The sequence below is a fragment of the Pagrus major genome, chromosome 3, assembly GCF_040436345.1.
Source record: "Pagrus major chromosome 3, Pma_NU_1.0".
NCBI classification, from domain to species: domain Eukaryota; kingdom Metazoa; phylum Chordata; class Actinopteri; order Spariformes; family Sparidae; genus Pagrus; species Pagrus major.
The window spans coordinates 19393689-19405932 of record NC_133217.1 but is presented as its reverse complement, the minus strand read 5'-3'; the positions used below and the strand labels follow the sequence as shown (position 1 = coordinate 19405932).

General features: G+C 38.8%; 1 protein-coding gene across 1 annotated transcript in view; it reads right to left on the bottom strand.

Annotated features, from left to right (window-relative positions):
- LOC140993797 (ubiquitin-conjugating enzyme E2 E2-like) overlaps positions 1–12244 on the bottom strand; it is a 77688-nt gene that overhangs the window by 11197 nt on the left and 54247 nt on the right. Inside the window, exon 4 of the mRNA XM_073463340.1 lies at positions 7375–7507. Within this exon, the coding sequence (XP_073319441.1) occupies positions 7375–7507 (133 nt within the window). The remainder of the gene's footprint in view (positions 1–7374; positions 7508–12244) is intronic.

Sequence of the window (12244 nt, the reverse complement as noted above, 5' to 3'; positions counted from 1 at the left end):
ATTTTCATTTTCTGAACATACCAGACAGTTCTACTTGTTTTAATACTTGCCTTTATGCACTTACTCATTATATCCACATTACTGATGATTATTGTGTTCATACTTTGTCAAAGTACCAATAGTCATCCATACAATATTGTTGCAACATCAAAATATTGGGATATTTGATTGTGTCGTCCAGTCCTAGCATTTATGAAGCGCTTTAGAGGAGATTTCAAAATATCAAGATATACATTGTTTGATAAAAGATACAAGAAATTCCTACAGAAAATGCAGCTTTCACAGAAACGTTTCAATACCTCTATATAAACATATAAGCAAATGTCATGACAGTCGTGTTTAGAAGTTTACATACACTTGTAAAGAACATGTATATCATGGCAGTCTTGAGTTCCAATGATTTCCACAGCTCTCATGTTTCTGTGATGAATGAGAGGAACACATACTACTTTGTCACAAAAACATTCATGAAGTTTGGTTCAATAATGAATTTATTAGAGGTCTTCTGAAAATATGACCGAATCTGCTGGATCAAAAATATACATAGAGCAATTCTGATATTTGGTTAAATGTCTCTTGGCCATTTTCACTTTAATTAGGTGCTTTTGATAGCCATCCACAAGATTCTGGTAGTCCTTTGGATGAGTCTTTAACCACTCATCTTGACAGAACTGCTGAAGTTTAATTGAAGCTCAGGGTAAGTTCAATCAGGAAGACTATCTTTTCATTCACCTCTCTCCCTGCTCCCTCCATTCACCTGACATGGGCATTTATTCATGTAGTCTCTCCATTTAACCAAGCAGATTCTGCCTCGAACACTATCAGCCAACCACGTCTCTGCTGTCAAACTTAAAACCGCTCTTCTCTCTGCTGTCAGCTGTCATTTCAGCCATTCGTGCGACCCTCCTCCACCCCACCCTCCTCCAGCTCTTCATCCAGTGGCTTGGTTCTACTCACCTAAATCAACTCCCCTGTCGCCAGATCTCCAGGATCCTTCTTCCTCCATCACCACCACCAGTGTCTAGACTCCATCAGGGAGTTTCCTAATATACGTACAGCTTCATCACCTCCCCAAATATTACTTCATCACGATAGAGTCTAACCGCCAAAGACTTTCTCATTCTCTTTTGTATACATGGCAATAAATCTTCATGTTCACTCAAAAACTCCCAAGTCTCTCCTGATTGAACTTAATTTGGTAGCTTTCTGGCATAGACGTATTTCTTCAGCACAGTCCACATGTTTCAATCAATCAATCATAATCACTCAGAAGAAGTTAAGAGGCCATGCTACAAAGCAAATATGATTCACACAACTTTCTATAATCACCAAAATTGGTCATTCAGTTTGGTTTGGTTTGGATTTGATCATATTTTTAGAAGACCTATAATAAATTCATTATTGAACCAAACTTCATGAATGTTTTTGTGACAAAATAGTTTGTGTTCCACTCATTCATCACAGGAAACATGAGAGCGGTAGAAATGACTGGAACTCAAGACTGCCATGATATACATGTTCTTTGCAAGTGTGTGTACATTTTTGACCACGACTGTATTTCAATTTATATTGTTAAAAGTTAACAATTTGGATTAAGGGAAGTTCTAGACACACACTAGTACACTGAAGTTGATTATATTGATCATCTCATTACAAGGCAATGTTTTACTGGGATAGACTTGCACCACCCACTCAATCACCGCTGCAGACCAAGCACACCTCCTCATGGCATTACGCAATGGCTGTGGTGCCCCCAGTAGGACAACAGTGGATCGGACTTGGCTCTGATCCGTTGAAACTTGGACACAGGATCTTTAGGAGTGTTCTCTGTTGTCTTGCACCAAGATGTTGGCAGCAGATCCAAATCCCATTGGTTGTGAGGAGGGCCTCAATTAGGGATATAGTTAGTCCTGCTTCCACACATCGATACTGCTGGGTGGTGGCGGTGCAGATAGGTGCTCTTGTGCTGTTGCCATGAAAGAGTATTCTTGGTCTAAAACAGTGTTTGGGTGGGTGGTGCATGTCAAGAGTCATCCATATGAATGCCATGACCCAAAGTTTCCCAGCAGAACACTGCATTGTGAAAAGATGATCAATGTTATTCACTTCAGCGATTAGTCCTTTTAATGTTGTGACTGATCACTGTATGTTAGCAAACTATCATCTATCTACACATTCAGCAGAAACAAATTAACATCATCATTCATTTGGTCATCATATCGCCAAACTATGCATTATTCAAGTAATTATTAGCCTTTTTATGTCCTTTTTATGGATTTGCAGGCAGCAAAAGATACCTGGCTTGGCTGTGATAGAGCTTGTTCCTCTATCATTACCTCAGTTCTGTTCATTTACAATGTCCGCATTTAATAGCCATTTTGGGCAAACGGAATGAAAAGCAATTGGACTGATTCATAGTTTTATGAGAGCAGTCATGATGACATATCTTAAATGAGACAGAATAGAAGGGTTTGGTTTAAAGGAGGCAACGTTATGAATGGCTGATCATCCGTAAGTCTAAGCTTGACTTTATGGTGCTTCATGGCACGTTAAACAGCCCATTTCACAAGTTTGAAAATGGGGATGATATCATGCTGAGGAAGATAGTGTGAAGCGGAATTTAGTTCAAAGCCGTGAGGAAATTAGAGATGATAGGGAGGGATAATGTTAGTCAGAGGACTCTAATCTCTCAGCCTGTCATTGGGGTCTCTGCTGAACAGGTCCTGGAAAAGACTAATGTTGGACCAAAGTACAAACACTGAAGCAATGTCCTTGCCACCCTTAACCTCTTTCTAAGAGTATCAGTTTCAGCCTTAACTGGCATTATCATCCTAACATTAGTCAGTGAGCCAGTGTAGTGAGCAGCTGCAGCTGTCGGATTGGTGGCTGTGAGCTGGTGAGCTGCTGGATGGCGCAGCTCACAGCCAGGCTGCAAAAACAAGGCAGCAGGAGGCCAAGACTTGAGATGAGCTCTGTTTCCCCCTCAGTGCTGACTGCCAGGAAGGAGGCAGTTCGTGCTGGTCAGGAGGGAATGAGGAGAACATTGTTTCTCTTCAGGAGTCATGTTTCACATCTGACCGCAGATCAAATGCCCATGTAAGAAAATTCACAATCAATCTAATTTGTTGTAAAAGTATTATTTTTTTCAGCATAAAATAGCCAAATAACCACCAAACCACATGTCCAATTCATAGCAGTTGAGGTTTTATTCAGTCTACAGGTAAACACAGTGAGGTGTCATTGTGCTTTCAATTTGTACTGAGTCTCTGTTTTGCGTTCTGTTAATCAGGGTTTTGGGAATCATTTAAAAGTTTTAAATGCTACTTCTTAAATGTGTCAATGTTATTATGAGTATTTTTTTCCTCCCTTTAGTATCTGAATGTGTGAGATGATGAGGGAGAAATGACTCACATCCAACCTTATCATTTGCTTAAATTATCACTGTGGATGCAGCATAATAGGCTGCATGGGAGACACATGCAAACTAGTTATTGAGAAAGCATCAAGAAGTCATTCACAAGAGCCTACTGCCTGATGTCAAGGATTTTTGATGTTTTATAAACAGTCCATGTTTAGGTTTTCTGGTTGATGCAGGGCTGGGTCATATTTTACTCACTATTTTAATACCAACTAAAATGTGTCCCATAACACCAAGAATGAAAAAACCAAGAGTACTGAAAGTTGTCTGGTCAGATCAGTGGTCTTGTTTACTTATTCTCTGATCACAGATATAAATGAAAACCTTGCTTGTTTTAGACTGTATTTCGTGTATGACTGCTTTAGTTTAGACAACGCTGATTTACTATTTGAAGAGTTGGAGAAGTTTAATTTGCTGAATTAAATAAAAAAGGCTCCTCAAAGGAAGGCATGGAAAAAATATTTATTTGACAAAGAATAATCTTGGTTCAAGGTCAGGTTACTAGCTTTTTCCTGAGAGTCCAACAGTATCTCACATGACACGTCTCACATCTCTGAGCAGTGAGCTCTGGAAAAATCTGGTAAGTAGACCTTAATTTAAGATTGTTACCTCTGGTACTATATTTGCAATTGCAGTGAACATGTTTTAATAAAACCCCGGACCTAGTGTTTTTAGAAAAAGTTTTTAAACAACAATGACAATATAAAACCTGAAATGTCAGTGCAGAGAGCAAAATTATATATTGTTCAGTACCTCACATTTAGGAATAATAAGGAGTTTTGCATAAAAACCTTTTTTTTGCCATGTAGATTAGGGGTAGGAATCACAGAGTAACTCACAACAAGATGTGATTCACGATGATTCACAAGATAACGATAGTATCATGATACAGCGATTCTGCAGTAATCGACACATTGCCAGACAATCATCAAACATTACACCTTAATATGTGTCTGACTGAAGAATACAAAATACAAAGTGCAGAAATGATGTATCAATTCACTGCATTGTGGTGTTAGTTTCACAGAATTTGACATGCACTGAGATGAAACAATGTCAAAAGAAGTGTAGAGCCTTTGTCTAGTGCCTCTTTATCACACACACTGACTGCAACTTGTCCATGTGCCATAAACTGAAAAAAGGCTGAACTGCCAGAAAGCAGAACAGTTCTGGAAGTGAAAAGATAAAACTATGACTCACTGGCTTCTTTCAATCTGTGTAAATGAGGACATTTACCAAAGTTAATACTGCATGGAGTTATGAAGAAATGACTCTACTTAGTCAAACTGTCATCACATCCAGTGTATTGATAATCGTACCACAGGATATGATACATTGCATTATCGATATTTTGTCCCATCCCCATGTAGAAAACAAAACCCTATTTTTCACAAAATAAACCAAACTTCTACATGCATGAGTGTTCGAGAAGAACTTAATTGATACAAAGAAAAGGAAATATGAATAAGTTGACAAAACTAAGGATTGATGGATACCCACAGAGTTAGAGATCAAATACCTGGCCCTACCAGCACAGTTCACTTACAGTTGAGCAGTGCTCATTATTTTAAGAGCTGTTAGAAAATAGGGTATGACTGTTATTTAAAAGAAGACGGCTCCGTTTAGTTTACTTTGGTGTCAAGTTTCAGTTGCAGTTTAAATCTCTTCCTGGAACGTGTTTAATGTTCTGTGAATATTCATGGTCACCTATTTTTCTTCGAGCATCATCCTCAGGTCAAGCTTTGCATATGACATATCTCATAATCTAGTAGGCAAATTTTGTACTATTGCTGCTGTCAACGGTCTCCCCAACAACTCTCACCTCTCAGCCATAATCCAAAGCAAACCTCTCCAGAATGAATGGTCCATATTGAAGCAGGATAGATATGGCAGATATCCTAAAGTATTTTCCTGTTTACTTTTTCCTATTTATTTTTACAACCTGTGTCTCTAAATAGCTGATAGAGGTAAGCCAGTGAGTATTTCTAGACTTGAAACCAAAACCCAGGGCAAAATCAGAAGCACGGCTCAAACCGAGGGAGGGGGCAACCACAGTCAGCCAGTCTAATGTGTAAATACTGACACACACTTGCATCAGCAGAACACACGCATATCCCCACAAACCCACAGCCTTGCTGGAGGGAAGCCAAATGCTAGCAGTATGGATATTACAAAGGGACACAATAACAAGAAACAGTTAAAGGATAAGGCTGGTGATACTGCCAAAACACAGACAAGGTGGGTAATTTTTAACTCACTCATGAATCTGAGGGTTGAAAGTCGAAGTAAAGCATTCCAAGGTTTATGCAAACATGAAGTAGTCTTAACAGCAACACTTGCTCAGAGTCTGTGATATTTTTCTTATTGTCAGCCAAACTTATGAACAGCCCAGAGCCAACACTGAATGTATCCTACTAACAATTATTGTTTGTGTGTTACAGTTTGATATATCTTCTTCCTCTGTGCCACAGAGCTCGCAGAAACAGTTAAAAACACATCAGTGAACCACACTGTTGCACGAGGTGATATGTTCCTTCAACACCATGAGCACACACTGTAGTTTATTTTGACTCAATCCCACATACACCATACTGCTGCCACAAACATGTAACATTTGATAAAAACTACAGTGACTAGCTGTTTTAGAAGATTGCTGGGCCTTTATTTACTCTCGTAAAACTATACTTTTTCCCCACAGATTTATGTCATCTGCAGTGTCAAGTTTTTGATTTAGTTAAGTTTAGCCTTCAGCTCAACATGTATTAGTTTTAGCCACCTTTTAATTAATTGAACTAAAAACATTTTATTACTTCACAGTTGTGAGCATATTGAACATTTGAAGATACTCCAAGACATAACATCACAATAAGCAAAAATACTAATGTAGCCACTGGGTAAATTGTTGTTTCTATTGCAGATGAAACTACAAAAACGCCTTTGTACTCTCTTCATAAAAATAAGAGTGTTAAGTTGTTCATATTTCTACATTTAGAAATGTTTGGATTAATATGTTTTGTGCTTTTATTTAGTAAATTTGATTAAAAATAACAGATTCCATTTTCGTTTCAATTTTTCTTACAAATCCTTTACTTTTACAATTTATTATGGTTTACTGATTTACATTACCTTTCGGCTTAGGTTGTACGGATTTTAAGGATATGATGCATGTGAAGATACTTAAAGAAATGACATCATAACAAGCAAAATTAGCAATTTAGGTACTGGCGGACCATTTCTACTGCAGAGCTCTAACCTGTTAAAGCTACATGTGCTCTCGACTTCAAGTTCAACAAAATATTGTTCTCTGGTCAAGCAGCTAGATCAACTTCTAAAGAAAGCCTACTTTAAATTGTGGATGATTACATCACTGTTTTATAAATCTGGGGCATGTCCACAGACACATGCAGGTCGTTAAATAAGACTTGGCATTAAAACCATAATTAGCTCCACTCGTTGGTCATTCATCAACACTTTCTTTAAATTTAATTATATTCTTTTAGTTTTTAATTTCTGTTGTGAAAAAGGACAACTACCATTTTTCATTATAATTTTTGTTTAATTTAATTTAGTTTTAATCGTGGGAAGCAATGTGCTTTGGACTGAGTGTTTCAGACAGGGGAGGGATGAAGTATTGAACACATTGTTGGTTTTGGTCTTTTAATATGAGTGTTGTTGACAACAAGACAAACAAAGAATAACAGCTGCACTCCAGAAACATTTTATATCCAAAAAATAGTACAGGCTCATCATTTGTCATTCAGTTCTCTGTGCTGCTGTCACCTGTCACCTGTCATTTTTGTCAGTGTGCTGTAGGTGAACAAGCCTTAAACAAGTCATTGTTGTTGGACAACAGCGTGAAAAGCCAACAGCCTACTGGGACAATGGTGACATTGTTCAAAGCTCTGGGTGAGGGAGGGGGGGGGGGCTGTGCTGCACGGCTGCAGGGCAACACTCACCTTGGGTGGTTTGAAGGGGTAGTCTGGTGTGAAGGCTATGTCCAGGAAAAACACTCCTCCCTCATACACAGAGCCTGGAGGGCCCAGGATGGTCGACCTCCACTCATAGATGTTGTCTCCTTTGGGACCAGCACTGCATTTATGAAAATAAAGGGCAGATGGAAGAAAAGGGGAGAATTTAAATCAACCGGCAGGCATTTACAGAGAAAAAGATGCTCTAATCGTGTGACTCAATCTCTGTGCAGCAGCAAGGGAGTGAATAAATAAAGTGAGTGATTATCAGCTGTTAAATCAGCTGCACAAAGCTGCCATTTGAAGTTCTTATCCATCACAAGATACAGGGTATATAACAAAGACTGTGTGTAAGCCAGGAAAAATGATGAGTATGATCAATGTCATGTGTATGAGTGATCTGTCTGGGATGTGCAGGAACAATGAAACACACACCAACCGACCTATAAACACAAACACACATACACAGACACACACAAACAGGAAGGTGTTGAGCAGCAGCAGCAGCAGCAGCAGCTCTGTTTCCTCACTGTTCATCAGTGCTTCACCGTAGGGCAGCTGGCTGCTGCCAAGCTCCATTCATTGCCTTGATTCATGCCACACACACACACACACACACACTTATGTACACTTTCACACACGCACACAAAAACACACACACACAGCTGTGAGAAGAGAGGCACTAATCCAATTCTATTTTCTATTGGAATTAGGCCAGATGCCCCTGTCGGTTTCTTGTATTACTTTTACTTTCATCATTTACACACAGAGAGAAAGCCAGAAAGAGAGAGAGAGAGAGAGAGAGAGAGAGAGAGAGAGGGAGAGAGAGTGAGAGTGAGAGAGAGAGAGAGAGAGAGTGAGAGCGAGAGCATGTGAGCTAGGCACATAAATGTAAGATGAGAGTGTGAGTGGAGTTGTTCATGTGAAACAGCAGCCTGTTGTAAAGCACCGGGGCCTCTGCAGACCTATTTCTTGTCAGCGTGTGTTTGGACACAGAGAGGAATTATGGGAGCAGGCCCTGGAAAGGATGCCGACATGTTCCCCTGGATGGATAAAAATAGTTCCGAAGAGCGATAGAGCGCCAGGACCGATGGGGGACAAGAGGGCCAATAAATCGCTCGGCATGAGGAGATGGCCTGATGTGACTCACTGCAGAAATCTATGTCTGTGTGTCACGTAGTTTTTTTTAAATACCAATGGTTGTCGAGCAGCACTGTCAGATTTGGTCGACGCATTATTGATCTTTTATTATTGTAAAAAAAAAGTCAAAATTTCCTGAATTCAGCTTCTTAAAGGTGTAACTTAAAAAAATACATAGCCGCTGAGACAGATACCAGTTTGAAGAGAGGGGATACAGTACAGAGGAGATTTATTATGACGTTGCCCAGCGTGTAGAGCCGGGATGTTTTCCCATCTTACTCTGTGAATTGAGGATTTATTTCAACCAAACCAGAGGAGACTGTGATTGTGGTCATTGTCATTTTGTTTATGCTGAGTTTGAATGAAGTTTACGAGGCAATTAAGCTCCTCTTAGTTTGGTAAAAGAGAGACACCTGAATTCAGAAGGTGTACGGTTGTATTTTTCTATTTAGTAAGGAAAACAGATATTTTGTCAATTTATTCTCTTTACTTATTAGAAATGGTGAACTCGCCACTTTGACATCTCCCAGTTGAAACTACTGGGGCTCAGATTATCACCTCTTGAGGTACAAAGTGGTATTATGGGACAGGACGGGTCGGTGCTAGCTGGTTAGAATGCTAACCTCAGAAGACATCTCTGCAACACAGAACATAAACGTCATTTGACATCTACACTGTTGTTTCTTCACACTGTTGATAATGGACAAAACAAGACATTTGAGGACATCATCTTGGGTTTTGGGAAACACTGATAAGTAATTGATTAATTGAGAAAATAATCAACTGATAAATCGACAATTAAAATAATCATTAGTTGCTGCCCTAATAAAACATGTTTCATGTGTTGTACTTTTTTTTTCCAGCAGTTTGATTATGGTTTTATCTTTACTGTGTCTACTTATAAACATTCTTTTTATTTGTTTAAGCACTTTGCAAGCCTGTTTTTTAACAGTGTTATATATAAACTGCGTGATAAAACAGCTTTTATTAAAATGATTAAAATGAAATCACTCTGCTTAACGTACACTATGCAACAACAAGAGTCTGGTTTATTTGAATGAATATCAGCACATAAGTGCAACTGTTGGCAAACTCAATCCACAAACTACCACTGTTGGCCTTGAAAACTCAGTTATTAGTCAAATCCTATTTCAAGGTAGACATTTAAATCGCTCTAGGCCTCTTAAGGTTGGCCAACCACTAATTTTTCTCTCACTGAGTTCCCACAGTTCAGTCTGCAGCATCTGGAAATGTTTAGAAGTCTGCCAGCAGCGCCTCTTTTTTCTGCTCCTGCAGCCTGGTACAAGCCACTCTGACAGATCTGTGATTCAGGAGAGAAGGATCTTTATTTTTACCACCTGCCCGTTCCTCAGAGAATCACCGATGTGCTCTCTTATTTATCCGAAGACTGTCATACTATTCAACACCTGGGGAATTCTCATTTAGAATCTGGGATCTGCTTCAAATATAACTAAATTTCAACCAGAGGAAAAAAAAGCAGTTTGTAATGAAGGCTGAACGATGATGATGGACCCGGCTATTTCCCACGGTGTCAATTTTCACACTGTAAGCCATTAATAATGAGCCTGGAGCACTAAGAGCAGCCCGCTAGAGGGGAACTATAATTAAGACAAGGTTGTTTCTGTAGCCTTTAGCTCCGTTGCAACTGTGAAATCTTTATACAGCCTGGAACTGACCACTGAAAAATAAAATGTCCACATAAACGGCAAAAATTCTGCACTGATTTATTTATTTCACAACTCCACTTAGGAAGGTTGATTTGCACACAAATTTCAAATCTGTGAACATTTGCTAAATAGCCACAAGCATTGCTGTGCTCCACCCCGTCACACACTAACAAGGAAACATTTATACCCTGCTGTAGTAGATGCTTCTCTGACTGGCCGTATGGAAGGCAGTTTGCTATTTCATGCACATAAAATGCTGATTATTTTCCTGAGAATTCAACTGACAAGTTTATTTTCCATCTGTAAATTGTCTGGCTTCATACATATACACTATAAGTCACAATTAATTAATACAAACAACAATTTAACAATTCAAAAATGGTGGTGTCATGTTATGCTCAAATCGCTGATATAAAGTATTGTTATCTGATACATTAATCAGATTTAGAAAATTGATAAATGATCAGTCTCAAGCATTAAAAATCATTAGCATTAATTAATCTTACAAAGATTAAACATGAATGACATCTGTCCATCACATAAGCTATCATAACTTATTAGCTGTGTTGTATCATACACTTTTATTTAACCTCCTCTGCCTCACATTAGAAATGAGCCTTCAATAGAAATCAAATACAATATCAATGAAAATTAAATTAAAAGTTGAATAGAATCTTAAGTCAAATTGAATTGTGACACCCCTGGTAATGGCTGTAGAAAAATGACACCATCTGTGTATAGATTGGTTGACTGTCAACCTGCCTACTTATTAATACAACCAGATGTTTTACTCTGCCTTTTTATGGCGCTGACATCAGGGTTTCTAGGTCAAACTGAGATTCTTTCAGTTGTTTTTTGAGACATTTCGGTTTAATATCTCTCACAGAAAAATTTGTGTGAAACATTTAATGGTAGCGTTAACCACAGATCCCATCTTCTATATTTACTGAAAACCTGAAAAAGGAGCCCATAATGGAAAATAATGGGTTAAATGCTTTTGGTTTAGAGGACTATACATTTTTCTGACCTTACTTTGTCCTGGTATTTCTGTGGTTTCCTCTTTTTCCTCCTCTCACTTGTGTATTCAACACAATGTTAGTCTGATTAAAGATGTACTAACATAATCAGAATTGGATGTATATTAATTAAATAATCAGGTTTTGCTCAAGGTATTAATACCTTAGTTCAAATTAAGATGTTATTGTCGGTCAGAAACAACTGGTGAATTCAGACTAATGGACTACATAGTTTTATGTATTCAGACCAATCAATCAATATCAATGTAGGAACATGAACATGTACAGTTACTGCTAATGGCTGCAAATTTCTTCCAGGAAATTCAATATTATCTTACTCTCACTATTGACTGTTGTGCTACACAACACCTTTGTAACACTGCTCTGATCACAACTCCACCATCTCAGACCATCTTTCACCCGTTCCTCCCTCCCACATCTTTGGTAGCTCTTCCTGAAAACTATTTTTACACACACTCAAAACACATACAGACACACACACACACAACATATAAAATACAGGAACCTTCACTGGTGGCTGCAGAGGTTTACAGAGAAAAGCTCAGCGAACAGAAAAACTGCAGCCTCGTTTCAGCACAGAAATGCTGAATGTGACTAATGTTTAAACTGAGTGGGTGTTTGTCAGTTGTGGCTGAGATAGTAGACATAATCTTCTGTGACAGCTTGTTAGGACATCACAGAGAAACAGCAGAATACTAAGTCACCTCGGCTTCTGAATATGTCCCATTGCCTTCTGAAACCTTTATTTAGCGAGGGAAAGTCTAGTGAGCTCTGTGCTCCCTGCTGCACATTCACACACATTCAGACACACACAATCACAGCTTTGTACTGCTGCACCAGCAGCAGCTGGGGGCTCAATGTCCCACTCAAGGGCACCTCCACAGTGGCTGTTTAGGGAGCAGAAAGCGTAACTCATTCACTTTTCTGCACACACACTTTGCCAACCAGTTTTGGGATTTGATGAAATGTTTGGGGATTTGAAATGTTAACCTT